Source organism: Barbus barbus (genome assembly GCF_936440315.1).
Source record: "Barbus barbus genome assembly, chromosome: 45".
Classification (NCBI taxonomy): Eukaryota; Metazoa; Chordata; class Actinopteri; order Cypriniformes; family Cyprinidae; genus Barbus; species Barbus barbus.
Genome location: NC_136723.1, coordinates 6,426,005 through 6,444,461, shown reverse-complemented (window position 1 = coordinate 6,444,461; position 18,457 = coordinate 6,426,005). Strand labels below are relative to the sequence as shown.

The following is an 18,457-nucleotide window of genomic DNA, read 5'->3' as shown; positions in this document are numbered from 1 at the left end:
CACTTACAGAATACTTTTAAAAAGAGTGCATATTATGTAAAATAGTGTACTTTAAAAGAATATAATCAAGACTGAACTGAATGCCATGTTTTCAGAGACTAACTGCATGCGATTTGCACTTAAATGAAAATGTATAATCATTTAAATTTATATTAAATGCAGTTATTTCAACTTCAGTGTGCTTTTTTCTGACCCACTTAAATAAGACTTCCTATATTTCCATGTCTTTTGTCTGTGAAATAGGTTTAAAGATTAATGCATGCGTTAAAATAAAATAAAATAAAATAAAAAATATAATTTAATGTAATTTCTATTAAACTTGCATTTAATGTATTTAAATATATTTGTAATTTAAACTTTGTAATGATGTACTTTTTTTGTTTTAATAATTTGTTATTTTTTTTAAATGCATGTTGTTTATAAATTTAATTCTGACTTTTTAAACATAGATCTTGCTTTTTTTTGGCACACACTGTTATGATATGCAGGAAACAGAACAAAACCACCTCAAAATACCAAACGTTGACAGACAGGTGTATGTTTGTGATAAGTTCAAGAAATGTTCTGTAATTATCAGCAAAAATAAACCACATGCAAATATGCAATTCATTTTTAAGCATATGATTTGTCACACACAGAATTGTGTCATTGATTTTGCAATCATATTTCATTTTTTTGACGGCGATTTGTTTTGCAAAGTCTTCAGTACGATTGATGCATCTCATCATATCAGAGCGGATGTGTTTACAGGACATTAAATATGATTAAACCTGCATGTTTACGTGCACACTTCTTCTTCTCCATGTTAGGGTTTCTAAAAAGCTACAGCTGCAGTCAATATTTTTGGCCTGCTTCTCTGTCTTTTATTAAAAATCTCAAAATTGTATTTTGAGTTATACCTGCTTGAACTATGACCACTGCATTACAAGGATATGCTGCAGTGGCAGAGTGACTTGCCTGTGGTCGGCTGTGTGTATCTGTGTTCTGAGTGTGTGTTTGCACACATCCTGTAATTAAAGCTTCATGTGATGAATATGTTGTGATATGGCAACATATTCTTCATACTGTGATCTAATTTAGTGATCCCCATGGGAGGTTTGTGAGGTAGACTGCAGCACGCTGATGGATGTTTGACTTCATTGAATTACAGCTACGTGTGCACATGAGCGCTGTGCGTAAATGCTGGGTTACATGCTTGAGTCTCTGCGCATGTAAAAAACTAACTATTCAATTGACCTTTTGAATCACTGGGTCCTAGTATTACTAATATTTTTAGGTTAAATGTCATGAACATGGCAGTCAGTAGCAGGGCCAATGACTGTCTAGATGCTTAATGCTTAGTGCTAGATGCTTAGTGCTCTAGATGCTTAAAAAAAAAAAATATATATATATATATATATATATATATTGTCTGTCTTGTGTGTCATATGTTTCCCTCTTGTGTCCTTATTTGGTTTGTTTCCTATCCTCGTTGAGTGTTGTTATTATTAGTTAATTCTTGTCCAGCTGTGTTTGTCTAATTATCTATGATTATTCTGTGTATGTATAGTCCTGTCTGTTCAGTTAGTTTTCGTCTGATCTACTTGTTATTCCCAGTGTTTCTGTGTGTCAGCCTTGCCTTGTCTTGCCCTGCTTTGTCTGCATTAAAGACTGTTCATTTGAGTTACATCCTCGTTCCTCCCTGCTGTGTGCACCGTGACATATATATATATACATTAATACTGGGCAATGATTAATCGCATATAAGCATCTAGTTGATTTTAAACTTTTTACTTTTACACAATTTTAAAAAATAACATTTTGAACATCTTGAATACATGTGAGTACAAATCTTAATCATTATTTGATATTTATCATTATAAATATATACTTATATTTATTATTTTTTAGATATACTACAGTTCAAACGTTTGATTGGGGCTGGTAAGATTTTAAGTGTTTTAAGTCTCATTTGATCTCAAAGTTTGCATTTATTTGAAAAGCAGTAATATTATGAAATATTGCAATTTCAAATAACTTTTTTCTATTTTTATATATATATATATATATATATTAGTAACATATATTAGTTATAGTATATATTAGTAAAATATTTAAAGGACTTATTGTTCTTTGACATACAGTAATGAGGGTCATTTCCTGTTATTTTTGCATGTTCGTTGCACCACATGACCAAAGATTTTTAAAATTTTAAATACTGAGTGAATAAGCACTTTTTAAAAATCATAATTAAAGAGTGTGCCAGACTTTTTTTTTTTTTTAAGAATTTTTTTATGTGAATATATTCTTTATTTTGATATCAGGACAGTTGCATACCCTGAAATATTTAATTTATGCCCCATAAAATATCAAAATGCATTTTAATTCAGAAACAAAGAACGTATATTCAAGTCATTGTATGTATGAACTCCATTTTATATATTGATTCTGTATGCTGACAAAAAAAATAAAAAAACAAGCGTCATGTCATTGACCCAGGGGTCAGCAGACTGATATCTAGCTTCTCCTCAGCCTAATATCAACAATGAGCTCTGACGTATTATTGATGATCTCATCTAGCTGCCTTTTTCGCAATCAAATGAAAACCAACAGCCCTGTTTCATTTCCAACCCAGATCGATTGATTACATTCGGCCACTGGACGAATCAGATTACAAAAGCCTAATTTGATTTTTGAGAGCAGGTACGAACTACTCGAGGACAGCTCAGCTGATTGGCTGAGACAGATGCCTGTCAAAATAAAACACAAAAAGACTAGAATCCCACAGACAGTCACATATTCTTTAAATCAAGGTAGTTGAGACCGGTGTGTGTGTGTTTCTCATCCCGACAGGGCCCTATTATTAGAGAAGAGTACAGGAACCCACGTTTTATTTCCTCCCCTCAGTATTCGGGACATAATGTTTCCGTTCTGTTCTTTTCTTAATGGTCCTAAAGCTAAATTCAACTAGGAGCTTGATGGAGGTCCATGTCTAAAGAGTACCCAGTGGAGGAAAGAAGATAGATGAAGCTCATTACAGTTTATTGCCATTACACAAGATTACTTTGCTTTTGCCGCTTCACACCTGAATTACACGCCATTACAGATAGTCTTATTTAAAATGTTAGAGGAGTTTTCTTATGCATCATTTTTCAAACCTTCAGTCTGAATCAAAGCACAGAAAAAAAACATTAAGTAAAATTTACTCAAATTTACTTTTGGAAGTATTTGCACTCAGATTTTTTTTGTAAATTTCACACGTGGAATTAAGTAAAATCCAAAGTAATTATTTTTTTTTTTGCGTAAGAATTTTACTCAAGTGTTCAAGACAATTACACTCTAAAACATGATTTTTTTTTAAGTGAATAAAACCTATTAATGCTTAATGTTCTGTTACTTGGGACATTTAAAATGTTGTTTTTGCAGTTACCATTGTTGTTTGTTGATTCATTCAGTGATTAAACAAAATAATAGCGTAGAAACTATTTTGTCTTAAAAATTGCAAGCAAATTTCACAAATAATTACAAAGAAACTGCAAGTAACACATTGAGTTAAATATGAACTTTTACGAGGAAGACTGAAATAGTATTTTAAAAAGGTATTAACGGTATTAAAACTGTATTAAAATTCTACATATAAAATACTACACAATATCTTAATAGTGTGTAAAACACTCGAATAATAGTAGTTTTTTAGCTTTATTCAAAAATAATAAATAGTCATTTTAAAAAAGACACTTAATTTTAACATTTACTCTTCCAATTCATTCATGCTTACAACTACAAAGCAGCCAGTGTAGTTTCAGTTAATGCAACGATAACATTTACGTAGTCAGTCAGCCAATCGTGTAGTCATTTCCACAGCTCTCTAAACGTGAATGCATACATGTTGTTTTGCATGCTTCAGTAAGCATCATTTCTAAAAGGATATTGACATTTGACTGAGGCTTTTGGGTCAGTTGACCTTTCCTAGCTCCACTGAAAGGGCATTACCTATTAATACTCATCTAACCTTGCCTGTTTCCAGTCATTCATTGAGCAATCTCTGCTAAAGGCTGCCTTTCATTCTCTTTCATGTCTAAACAAACTGGGTGGTTGACCTGAGGTCAAGTAGAGCTAAATTTCCCATACACTGATTAGCCAGAACATTAAAACCACTAACATGTGAAGTGAATAGGATTGATTGCATTGTTACAACAGCGGCCTTCAAAGGGTTGGATATATTAGGCAGTAAGTCAACAGTCAGTTCTTCAACAGCGAGAAAAGTGGGCCTGCAAAAAGGTCTGAGTGACTTTGGCAAGAGTCAAATAGTAATGGGTCAGAGCATCTCCAAAATGGCAAGTCATGGGGTAAGCTTTGATGCAAAGAAGCCCCGAATATAAATGTAAAGCCTGTTTCATATTCATTAATGGTACCTCATATTAAAGTGTTACCAATCATTTTATAGGAAGCTACAGTTGTAGTACATGTGCAGCTCATCAGGGCCCCCTGCTGGTAAGGGGCTCTAAAGACTCGTGTGGGTCCTGGAGGGTGTCCTGAATGGTGCTCATGCTTGCTCTGAATGAGGATGTCAGCCTCTTTGTGCTCTGATCTGTCTCTAAAGGTTGGTGGTAGAGTAATATTTAGGGATCTAGGCTGCTAGAACAGATATTACAGATTGAATCTGAAGTAGCATGAGTGTCATTGTGATCACAATGCTGCTCTTGCATCACTATTTCTTTGAACAAGATGTTAAATAAGAGTTTCTCCTGAAGGATTTTCTCACCCTACGGTAGAATGTGCAAACTGATTTGTGTGTGTTTGGTGTGTTTGCTGTTATACTGAGTCTGATTTCACTTTAGAAATCACACTGTGGATAGAATAAAAATTTAGCAATGTAAAATTGAGTAAATGTGATGGCATTAAGTCAAGATCCAGGTGAATATGGAAGAAATTGAAACTAATAGATATAACCATACTTCCCCAGCTGATAGGTTACAGTACATTAAGACAGTTGTTTTGTGTTACAGGTTTTCTGAAATGTCATGTTTAAATGCAAAGTATGCTTTATCTAATTAAATATGCAGTAATTTGCATACATTTCCATAATATAAATCTCAATATTGGAATTTTGGATATCATTCATGAATCAGAAAATACTGTCAACAGCCCGAAAACAACAACAAAAAAAAACACCATCCCACTTTATATTAGGTAGCCTTTAACTACTATTTAAATTAATCATGTAATACTTATTGTGCACATACAAATACCTGAATGTAATTATTACATATATATTTACACTGTTGACCCATCCCTTTGTAGCAAATTAGCTTAAAAGGGAAATGTATTTAAATAATTACAATTAATTATAATTAATTACAATTATATATATATATCAGCTGCCAGTAGTAACTGTAGCTACATTAATATTGTCATCAACTAATCTGTTCATCCAGCGAACATTCAGTGTAATTTCATATCAACTCTAAGAAATTATACTTTCGTGGTCACAGAAAATAACCTTCTTACATCATTAATGCATTAGGGCATGATCGGAATCGTAAAAGGGACATTGAATTTACAAGCGGTGACAGAATCAGAAACTCATGTAATTCGTGCACAAAAGTTTTATTAACTAAACACTAACACATAACTAGTCTAAACATAAAAACGAATAAACATACACTCACGCGTGCATGCAAAGGGGAGCTAAAGTGGATGAATGAAGCCATTAGAGAAACCAGAGAATGCCGTTATGGAAAATGAGTAAAAAAACATCAGTGCCGTTTTAGAACAGGGTCCACGGCTTATACTAAACCTCTGTTTCGTTTAGTTAAATGTACGATACTTTCATTGCCTTGGTCACTGAACGAGTATTGAATGCCTTGATGGTTTTAAGGTTTGGTGGTGTTGGAGTTGAAATCACGTTCTTACGGGTTTGAAGGGTGATGAACTCCAAAGATGTTCTGACTCGATGGTGATTGGGAGTTACTTCTCAGGTGGAAACTGAAGAAGAGCTGAGAGACATCAGCTGAGATCCGTCTGGCACTTTGGAGAGGTGTTCTCTTCAAGGATGAATCCTTGTTTTCATTGTACAGGGCAGATGTAGACAGCGTGTATGGCATCGTGTGGGTGAGCGGTTTGCTGATGTCAACGTTGTGGATCGAGTGGCCCATGGTGGCGGTGAGGTTATAGTATGGGCAGGCATATGTTATGGACAACGAAGACAGGTGCATTTTATTGATTTTGAATGCACAGTGATACCGTGATGAGATCCTGAGGCCCATTTTTGTGCCATTCCATGACCATCACCTCATGTTGCAGCATGATAATGCACGGCCCCATGTTGTAATGATCTGTACACAATTCCTGGAAGCTAAAAACATCCCAGTTCTTGCATGGCCAGCACACTCACCGGACATGACACCCATTGAGCATGTTTGGGATGCTCTGGATCGGCGTATACGACAGCGTGTTCCAGTTCCTGCCAATATCCAGCAACTTCACACAGCCATTGAAGAGGAGTGGACCAACATTCCGCAGGCCACAATCAACAACCTGATCAACTCTAAGGATGGTGCGAAGGAGATGTGTTGCACTGCGTGAGGCAAATGGTGGTCACACCAGATACTGACTGGTTTTTGGACCCCCCCCCCCCCCAATACAGTGAAACTGCACATTTTAGGGTGGCCTTTTATTGTGGCCAGCCTAAGGCACGCCTGTGCAATAATCATGCTGATATGCCACGCCTGTGAGGTGGATGGATTATCTCGGCAAAGGAGAAGTGCTCACTAACACAGATTTAGACAGATTTGTGAACAATATTTGAGAGAAATAGGCCTTGTGTGTACATAGAAAAAGTCTTAGATCTTTGAGTTCAGCTCATGAAAAATGGGGGCAAAAACAAAAGTGCTTCGTTTATAATTTTGGTCAGTGTAATTCCTTTTTTATTGTAAATACAACAACATAATGTATTCACAATGTGCCAAATGATGACTAGATTCATTTAAAATGTCGTCCACAACTTTGTTTATTGACCTTCTATAGTGACTGTTGTCGTTTTTTTATCAGTCATCTTGGTCCAAGGTTATCTCTCCATCATTTCCTCTTCTTCTGACCTTCATTATCCCTCCTAGGGTGTGTTTAGTCTCTCTTTTCCTCCCATTTGTTATGCCCATTCACATTCATCCCTGTGCGGTGATGATTTTGGCATTTGGCATAGGTGCAGGGACATATTTATCACGCTGAAATGTCCATAAAATTCCTCCGGCATATTTGATTGAAGCTAATGGAGTTCAGTTGCACACACAGTGATCGTATGGCGGGTTACCTTTGATCATAAACAATTTTATATAGACGTTAACCTAATGCCTTTCTCTCTTTGTTTTTGTTTTTTAGGGTGTTGATGGAGAGCCTTTCGAATGACAGCCGGGACAGTGGTAATCACAGGTGGAATTCTAGCTACAGTAATCTTACTGTGCATTATCGCTATACTGTGTTACTGTAGGCTGCAGGTGAGCTTCTGTGTGCTTTTTTCTCTCTTGGAGTACTGTCATATTTGTCTTACAGGTATAATGCTGTGTTTTAGTACCTTCTCTTCCCTTAGGAAGTAGTGACACGCTCTTCTTTTTCTGTAGCTGCTGTTAGATCTCATGTTTTCTGTAAAGGAAGTGACTGCTTGTCACAAACACGAACATGTCACATCAGAATTGAAAAGACAAGGCACATCATGTTTTTCAGATGGTTTGTTGGTTTTTGCACATTTGATTTGACACTGAAACAACCGGTTGGCACTAAAATTGACGGTCATACCGGATGACAAAGTTGCATATTCAGACATAATCTCATAGTGGAAAATAATGACCAAATATATATTAATGAAATTCAGATGGAATTTTGTGCTAGCATTTTCACTCTTTGCAGTGTAATTCCATTACAACAAGTATGAAATGCACTACTGGAAAAAGTAAGATTTAAAAAAATATATATATATACTTTTAAACAGCAGTAAAATGTGACAGTAAAGTTTAAGAGTTATATTTCTAATAAATGCTTTTGATCTTTCTCTTCTAGTTATCAAAAATGAATACACAACTGTTTTCAACATTGATAATAATCAGAAATGTTTCTTGAGCAGCAAACCATCATATAAGAATGATTTCTGAAGGATCATGTGACACTAAAGACTGTAGTAATGATGATGAAAATTCATCTTTGATCACAGGAATAAATTACATTATAATATGAATTACAATAGAAAACTGGTATTTTAAATCATAATAATATTTCACAGTATTTATGTTTATACTGTGTTTCTGATTAAATAAATGCAGCCTTGGTGAGCAGAAGACATTTCTTTGAAAAAGATTTTAAAATCTTTTGAATGTGTATTCTTTTTTGAAATCATACAGAATAGAATGAAACTGTTACAAATGCTTGGTGTTCAATTTCACATATTATAAATACAACAAAATAAACCTAAATATTCATAATTCTATGAACCCCAAAAAGATTTATAAACACTTGTAAAAGTTTTAGATTTAGATGCTGTCAGTACTTTGTCATTGGAATTTTTAATGCATTTACAAATGTACAAATATTCATGTGCGCTAGAACCACACTTTATGTGTGATTACCTTTGAATACTAATGATTACAATGGTTTTGTGAGTCCAAGTATGAGACATAGAGAAAAAACCCAAGAAGTACTAAATGAAGTGATAAAAAAGCTGTTTTAATTTAATTTGCAATTATATGAAAATGTATTTCATATATCATTTACTCACACATAAAAGAAGATATTCTGAAGAAAGTTTTTGCCCAAATAATGGAGGTCAGTGGGGTCCAAAACAGCTTTAATGTAATTTTTTAATTAACTGTTCCTTTAATGCCTTTCAGTTTTATATAAAACTAAAAGCCAGATTTACTAAACAGGACAAATTAGCGTTACAGCACAATTCCAAAACAGTGCCGATGGGCGTGTAAATTTCAGCGGGTGATTTATTGACAATGCACAAATTAAAGAACATCTCATTTACATACAGTATCGACCAACGCAAAATACCAAGCGCAGCGCGAATTAGCGTAGTGGCAAATAACTTACGACACTGGCTCAAAATAGTTTAAGACATGCGTTTTTGGGCCTTATAATGGCGCAAATACCAATAATTTGACAAAAGCAAACATTAGTAAATTGCGTTGCATAATTCATTTTAATACTCTCCTCCCAAAAAGGAAATTCCTACAAATGCATATTCAATAAGGTCAGGTGCAAAAATAACTGTGTCTATGCCTTTTCAGCGCTAATTCTTCACTGCGCGTCTTTAGTAAAACCTGACAGTACTATTTTAAAGGATTAGTTCACCCAAAAATGAAAATTAACCCATGTTTTACTCACCCTCGAGACATCCTAGGTGTATATGACTTTCTTCTTTCAGACGAATCCTATCGGAGTTATCTTAAAAGTTGTCCTGGCTATTCCAAGCGTTATCATTGCAGTGGGCGGGTGTTTCTGTTCATCAGTCCAAAAGACGTCAAATAAAGTGATATACTAGTCTCGCGAGTTTATTAAAGGAGCAAAAGAAGCAAAGTTTCCTTACTTTAGCAAAGGAAAACCAGTCTCCTCTTGGCTTATATCGAAATCGTCTGACATTTTTCTTTACAAAACCTCGGTTTGTACTTCTAATTCATGACCAGCGTTTTGTTTTGTTCTCTCTCCACAGTCATCACTAATCATGCCGACGTCCTACGTCATCCGCTGGAACGGTTATGACAGTTAGATGAAGTGAGAAAGAAGTGTTTATTACGTTTGAAATATGGATAATTTTTTTACCAAACAAATGGATTCGCTACAGAAGGCCTTTATTCACCCACCGGAGCCGTGTAATGCAGGTTTTATTATGAATGTGCACATTTTATTTGATGTCTTCTGGACTGTGGAACAAAAACACCTGCCCACTGCAATGATAACGCTTGGAATAGGCAGGACAATTTTTTATTTAACTACGATTGTATTTGTCTGAATGAAGAAAGTCATATACAGTGCCCTCTAAAAGTATTGGAACAGTAAGGCCAATTCCTTTATTTTTGCTGTAGACTGTAAACATTTGGGTTTGACATCAAAAGATGAATATGAGATGAGAGATTAACATTTCAACTTTTATTTATGGGTATTTTCATCTGGATCTGATACACAACTTAGAAGATAGCACCTTTTGTTTGAACCCACCCATTTTTCATGTTACCAAAAGTATTGGACCATGTGACTGACAGGTGTGTTTTGTTGCCCTGGTCTGTCCGTGTAACTGATTATTCAAACAATAAATAGCACTGAATGTCTGCGCTCAGTTTCAGATCCATGCAGACTGCATTTATAGTTAGCTAGACGTGTAACCAACATGAAAACCAGAGAGGTGTCTGTGGGTGAAAAACGAGCAATTGTGAAGCTGAGAGAAGATGAAAAATCAATCAAACCATTGCACAAACACTGGCAATAGCAAATACAACCATTTGGAATCTCCTGAGGAAGAAAGAAACCACTGGTGTACTAAGTAACACACCTCAAACGGGTAGATCAAGGAAAACATCTGCAGTTGATGACAGAAACATTGTGACAGCTGTAAAGAAAGACCCTAAAACAACTGTTAGTGACATCAGCAACAACCTCCAGAGGGCAGGAGTGAAGGTATCACAATCTACTGTTCGCAGAAGACTTCATGAATATCAGAATCTCTCATCTCATATTCATCTTTTGATGCCAAACCCAAATATTTTCAGTCCACAGTAAAAACAAAGGAATCGGCCTTACTGTTCCAATACTTTTGGAGGGCACTGTACACCTAGGATGGTGAGTAAATAACAGGCTAATTTTTATTTTTGGGCGAACTGACCCTTTTGTAACAATTTATAAGCTCAAAAGGGAATTGTATTTAAATAATTACAATTAATTATGATTAATTACAATTATTTATATCGGCTGACAGTAATAACTGTCGCAGAATTAAATTGCCATCAACTGATCTGTCCGTCCAGTGAACATTCAGTGTAAGTTCGTATTAGCGCTAAGAAAGGATATTTCCTTGGCCACAGAAAATACTTTCCTATTAATGCATTAGAGCATGTAGCAAGGGTCAAAATTGTAAAGGGACATTAATATGCAAGGCAGAATCAGAAACTCATGTAATGAGTGCACACAACGTTTATTAACTAAACACTAATGCAGACTAGTCTAACAAACAAACTAACAAACAAACATACAATCACTCATACATGGGGAAAGGGCTAATGAGAGTTGATGGATGAAACCATAAGGAAAACCAGAGAATGCAGTTATGGAGAAAGTCATTTAACCACCTGAGTAAAACCATCAGCACCATTTATAATGGGGTCTATAACTTATACTAAACCTCTGTTTCTTTAGTTAAATGTTATACTTGCACTGCCTTTGGTCGGGTCGAGTGTCCGGAATGCAGTCTCAGGTGAAAGTCTTAATGGTTTCAAAGTTTTGGACTCCCAATCACGTTCTTCCAGATTGAAGAGTGATGAATTCCAAAGATGTTCTGAGGTAGAAATGTTCTTCCAAGTAGTGAGTGGAAAAAGAGCTAAGAAAGAGATCTGCTGAGGTCCAAGGAGCTTGGTTGAATGGAAAGACAAGGCCGCAAGGCCTGGCACAAAACTTAAGGTGTTCAGAAGAGTTTTAGCTCACATCTTCCTCATCCTCTTAGGATCTAACAGAACCGCAGACTGCAGGGCGTCACTTACGTGAGAGCTTTATCTGCTATACAGGTCACACCTCTGGGATGTCAAAGAGCCAATGGAGTCCTGAATTTTTGGAGGGAAAGTTTTACGATTCTTTGTCTCTGAACATGGTAATTTGCATAGGTAATTCAGCTGGGTTAATGCACACACTTCTAAAGATTCTTAAGACACTAATATGTTGCATAGGTATCAACATGTAATATTCACTCTCAATTAGATCATCCGAAGACGAATTGACAGAGACTAAACATGATGCAGCTAGAGTGATATTAACTAGTGATCTATCATAAGCATGCATAAAATGGTATACAATACACAAAAACATATACAAGAACAGTAATAATATACACAATGAGATGAAGATATGTGTGTTCATTCAAAGAAAGGTTTTTCTATGAATTAATTAGAGAAGATTCCATTTTATGACGTAATGTGGCTTACCTAAGAGGAAGTGTTGCTCTACCCGCATTATTGCATTTCGTTGCCTTGTACCTACATGTGCAATGACAATAAATTGAATCCAGTCCAATCCAATCCAATTCCATTGAGCAATAAAACAAGTGTTATCAGATGGGTTGCCATGAAACCAGGGGCCTGGAGTCATTGACAGACATACCAGCACCAGTATGTGTATTGGGTGGGGGGTCTGTGACCATTTGTTAATCTAATAACTAATTGATTTGTTAAATCAAATGCAAAATTGTGTGTCTGATTGGTCAAAATGCTACACTTTAATGCCAAAAGACGGTTTGCGCTGACGCAAGCTGTTAGTACATCTGGCCCTAAGTTACTTTGTAACACTTTATTTTAAGGACCAATTCTCACTATTAACTAGTTGCTTATTAGCACGCACACTTCTAGCATATTGGCTGTTTATATGTATTTATGAAGCACGTATAAATGCCTTACTCTGCATGACCAAATTTTAGATCCCTTAATCCACCCCCATACCTAAACTTAACAACTACCTTACTAACTATTAAGACAGCAAATTAGGAATTTATTGAGGCAAAAGTTGCCTGGTCCTCAAACTAAAGTGTGTCCAGTTATTATGTATATTTAAAATGCTAAGCTGACACACCCTCTCTTTACACCCCTCTAGTACTATTGCTGTAAGAAGGAGGAGTCGGAGTCAGAGGAGGAGGAGCCTGACTTCGCCGTCACGTCTCGTATGCCGCCGGTGCATTCAAACCACAACATCCTGGCGGCCACTGTCCCAACGGCAACCACTCCCAATGGGCGTGCCCTCTTCACGCCCCCGCCGACACGAAAACTGACGCGTTCACAGACGTACTGTCCGTCCTGTACACATTACGACCTGCCGTTTTACCTGCAGCAGCCAGACGGCCTGCGAAATGGCGGTGAACGCATTAGCTACCGCAGCGTGCATCAACAGGATTTGGGGCTGCCCGCTCCACTGCCTGCCCCGTTGCCCACCCAGCTGCCGATGCCAATGCCGCTGCCCAACTACCACAAACTAAACCTCAGCCGCTCGGTCACCATGAGGGAGATGTTCACGCGAAGCTGCAGCATTAGCACTGATGTGTAGCCAGCCAGAATGATATAATGCTAAATGCTAATGGCTAACTGCAACAACGCAGACAACAGACTCAATTCTCACTGAAAGACATAATTCAGCAATAAGCTGTAGTGCTTGCCTGCATAAAAAACAATGTCAACAATGTCTTCTGGAAACTCCCAGAGTGCCGATCGAGATTTTAGGAAGACGGCCCAGTGTGTTTGTTCATAACTGGAAACTATAAAGGCAAAAATGCGGTGAGCGCAAACATTTAGAGATCTTCTCCCTCCCTCAGCGCATCTACTTCACTCCTGAATCCCTTGTTTTGTGTTTTCGGTAATTGTAAAGAGGATTCAGAAAATAAAGCTAAAGTTTTTATGCTTTCCTTACATTTTTCTCAAAAGACACACCAATGCACGAAAATGCTGACAGTCTTGAATTTTTCAAAATACGGTCTGAATTGAAACTTTTCTATTGTTCATGTAGCTCGAGACATTTAGCTGAATAATAACTGGTATATAACCACCGACTTTGTTTTAAAAAAAAACAAGACATATAGTACAACTTATGAAAAGCCCTAAGTGGGGTGCAATAAAACTGTTGGGTCAAAATGTGACGACAACAACATGATGTAAGCGTTTGATTATGAGGTAACATATGGGATGAGAGGCATTATTTTTTACTGAAATAATATTGAGTTACTGTGTGCGATTCTAAATATTAATAGATGTTTTCACAATTTCCGAACTGTTTGTTCTGTTTTGGATGTTTAAATAATTTGTTCTTCTTTATTCACATTTCTCCTATCTAAAAAGGTACAGGTTTTTGTTTCACCTGCATTAACGTCATAAAGATTTCCATTGATCTTATTTTACAAACTTGGATGTGAGATGGATATAAGGCCGTGGATTCTTGATTTCAAGGGCTACATTTGCTCTTTCTAAACGCTGCTTGTTGGACTATGAACAGAACATCTTCTGCCAGAAGGGTTTTTCTATCTCGCTCTTTCTCTCTGCTGTTCATGCTTACAGAGGCGTCAGTTAGCCTATTTCCTGCATTGTTAATGTGAAAACAAGTGGGGCATTGCACCAACTTTCTTCTTTTTAATAATGACACAGTGATTATCAAGAATATTTGTTCTGTTTCCAGCCTGTTTGACAGTGATATTCTTCTCTCGCTGGGTGTGTAGCCGCACACTACAGTCCTGAAGGTGACTTTGACTTCTGTAATCACCATGTGGTTGTGTTGTGATTTCAGATTTCTCTCCTAGCTCTTCTTTCTCTCATCAGAACCTGTTTAAATCTCACGCTGTCTCTCTCTCATGTGCGCACATACACGTTTCAGTGCCTGTTAATACCAACTGTATTACTTACTTTTATTATTATTATTTCTGAATAGTTTTTGCATCACAGTATTTTTGTTTCAGTCATAGATACATAATATTGTTTCATGTTCTAAAGTGATGCCGAAATGGTCCTGTAATTGATAATAAAATTAAGAATACAATGTGGATAATAAATTGGTTGAAAACTTTTTGGCATGTGTTGAAGTTGAATATAAATTTAAAACCTACATTATTTGATATTCTCGAATCAACATTTTGGTTCATTTTCCGATTCCAAGATATGTCTAGTCTACTTATAATATAGTCAAAGTGAGCAGGTTCAATCAAATCATTAATTGTGAATTTGAATGTCAACATTTTCCATTACATTTTTGGTTGGGAGGTTGACCTTTCCTCAACTCTTGCCTCAAAAGCTTTTCCTTGACAAATTGTATATATCATGCGATAAGTCACATTTTAGATGGCTGAGCAATTGAAAATCTAGGTCTTTTGTAACATTTGCCATCAGCATCACACTCTAAGACCTTAAGGTAAGCAACAGGAACATTAATTAACATGAATTAGCACAAACTTTATGCTACACTGAGTTGATCTTTAGCAAATCTGACATTAATTTTAGTGCCAGCACTTCACAATTAGGTTCAGTTTGTTAACATTATTTAGTGGATTGGATATCATGAACTAGTTTTACATCATTTATTTGTCTATGTTAATGCTAAAAAATTATAGTTATCGGTTTGTATTGTTCATGTTAGTTTGTACAATGTATATACTACAGATAAGTATATATAATATATAGTTGGACTGTTAAATGTATTAGTAAATGTAACAATTTACATAAAGTTAACTAAACTAAAGTAGATTAAAGGAATAGTTCACCCAAAAATGAAAATTTGCTTAAACTTTACTCACCCTCAGATCATCCAAGTTTGTTTCTTCATCAGATTTGGAGAAATGAAGCATTACATCATTTGCTCACCAGTGAATGGGTGCCGTCAGAATGAGAGTCCAAACAGCTGATAAAAACATCACAATAATCCACACCACTCCAGTTCATCAATTAACATCTTGAGAAGTGAAAAGGTACGTGTTTGTAAGAAACAAATCCATCATTAAGATGTTTTAAGTTTAAACTGACTCTTTTGGTCAAAATATGAGTCCAGAATCCATAATAACTCTTCCTAGTGAAGCCCATCCCTTGTTGTCCTCACATCAAAATCCACTCACATATTTGTTCAGAACTATTTTTGCTTGTAAACAGTGTTTGATCTGGACATATTTCTCTCCTGATTCAGACAAAACGACTTTTTCACTGGAGGAAGCAATATTATGAATAGAGGACTTGTATTTTAGCCACAAGCAACAGTTTGAAGTTAAAACATTTTAATGAATGTTTATAACAAACATGCAGCTTTTCACTTCACAAGACATTAACTGATGGACTGGAGTGGTGTGGATTATTGTGATGTTTTTATCAGCTCTTTGGACTCTCATTCTGACGGCACCCATTCACTGCAGAGGATCCATTATAAACTATATAAATCTATAACTATATAAAAATTACAGTTATCAGTTTGTATTGTCTATTGTTAACTCGTGTTAGTTTGTGATGTAATGCTTAATTTCTCCAAATTTGTTCTGATGAGGAAACAAAAATCTACATCCTGGATGGCCTCAGCAAATTTTCTTTTCTTTTTTTTTTTTTGTTGAACTATTCCTTTAATAAATGCTGTAAACGTATCGGTCATTCTTAGTTCAAAATATTTGAAAAATACCTGAAATGTATGATATTAGAGAAAAAAAGATCTTTGAACATGACAATTAAAAACAATCAACTACCCTGTGCCAGACGCTTATTGAGGCTCTTAGATGTTTGTTAGCACATGGACAAAACAAACTGAACATTTATTTCAGACTGTTTTCGGTTTCTCTTTATTTCATTGCATAATATCCATGCAACAGTTATTTAGGTGATGCATGTTTTCTTTCATTTTGCGGCATAGCAGTCCAGTGTAGAAACTGTGGTTGAGTATGTTTTGGATGAGCACTCTGTCAGATTGGATTGAGAGCATCTGATAACATCAATCCACTGTCTTGTGGCTTCACTGTGCTTCAGATCTGGCTGGAGCACAAAGACTTTCATATGCCAAAGTCACCGCAGCAATATCTGTCTTGTAGGACGCAGTTTAGACAGATGTGTGTAGTTCTAAATCATGTCTAATCAAGTAAATTTGGCACTCTAATCACGTTCTAGAGACAATTCAGTGATAATGGAGAGGTTCACTCTGAGAAGCTAAACTTTGCTGTGTCATAGTGAAGAGTCTGAATACTAACACTAAACTGAATATAATTATTACAATATTTATATGATTCTATTATTCATTTTCATCTTAGTATTCAGATTCATTTTAGTATTTGTTCAGATTCAAAAGATAGTATTATATTATATTTATAAATACTAAAAAAATTATATTAATATTTATAAATATACATATATTATATTATATTGTATTTTATTTTATTATAGTTAACTAGATGAGTTGAAGTTGGCTTGAGAAGCCTAGAAGGAGTTGTAAAAGCTTAAAGTTTAGTAGATTATATAGATGTTGATAGCATGTTGCTAGCATGATTAAGAACATAGCCAACATGATATAATGATGTTGCTAGTATATTTTTAACATGATGAACATGCTTTTAACACAACTGACATGTTGCTAGCATGTTTTAACGAACATGTTACTACAATGTTTCTAGCATGATCACCATGTTGCTGGCATGTTTTTAGCATGTTGCTAGCATGATTAGTATGAGGTTAACATGTTGATATCATGTTTCTAGCATGATTAGCATGTTGCTAGCATGTTTTAGTAGGCTATGATTAACATGCCGATAGCATGTTGATATGTTTCTATCACGATTAGCATGTTGCTAGCATGTTTTAGTATGACTAACATGTCGATAGCATGTTGATATCATGTTTCTAGCACGATTAGCATGTTGCTAGCATGTTTTAGTATGATTAATGCGTCGATAGCATGTTGGTATCATGTTTCTAGCATGATTAGCATGTTTTAGTAACATGTCGATAACATGTTGATATGTTTCTATCACGATTAGCATGTTGCTAGCATGTTTTAGTATGATTAACACGTCGATAGCATGTTGATATCATGTTTCTAGCACGATTAGCATGTTGCTAGCATGTTTTAGTATGATTAACACGTCGATAGCATGTTGGTATCATGTTTCTAGCATGATTAGTATGTTTTAGTAACATGTCGATAACATGTTGATATGTTTCTATCACGATTAGCATGTTGTTAGCATGTTTTAGTATGATTAACATGTTGTTCTATAGGATAGTTAAGCTTTGCTAGTGACAGACAGCTGTATAAGTCTTACTGTAGAAGCTTTGACCCCCTCAGTGAAAGATTATGGGACTTTTCCTAGTTTCGATCGACGGTTTGACAAAAATCAAAAGTACAATCAGTTAGAAAAGATATAGCAACCTGAATTAGGCTAGTCTGAATGTCTGACCTGAGTTTGGTGGTTGTAGCTTGAAAATTCTGCCCAAATTTGGTCTCAGAAGAAGAAGTTGAAAAGTAGATCAGTAAGCTTGCTCTCTCAAACCAACTTAATCACACAAAAGTTTGGAAAAGAATTAAGGGATGTAAATACTTCATAAAGACACTGTATTATAGCCTAACTAATAACACATACATAATTTATTTTATAACAGTGTGTATGTGTTTAGATCAGTTAAAACTCAGATGTGAATTTTTTTCCCTGTGCTGAATTATGTAAGGCCATAATGTTTCCCAGCATGCAGCTGTGCTGGCCGGACCACTAGAGGAGTATTGATGTTTTATGACATGC

The 18,457-nt window shown here is 35.6% G+C and overlaps 1 protein-coding gene across 1 annotated transcript in view; it reads left to right on the top strand.

Annotated features, from left to right (window-relative positions):
* Positions 1-14,769, top strand: part of LOC306863754 (protein FAM163B-like) — a 28,717-nt gene extending 13,948 nt beyond the window's left edge. The window contains exons 2-3 of the mRNA XM_079407292.1: positions 7,360-7,475; positions 12,820-14,769. Of these exons, the coding sequence (XP_079263418.1) occupies positions 7,383-7,475; positions 12,820-13,266 (540 nt within the window). The 5' untranslated portion in view covers positions 7,360-7,382 and the 3' untranslated portion in view covers positions 13,267-14,769. The remainder of the gene's footprint in view (positions 1-7,359; positions 7,476-12,819) is intronic.
* The last annotated feature ends 3,688 nt before the right edge of the window (positions 14,770-18,457 follow it).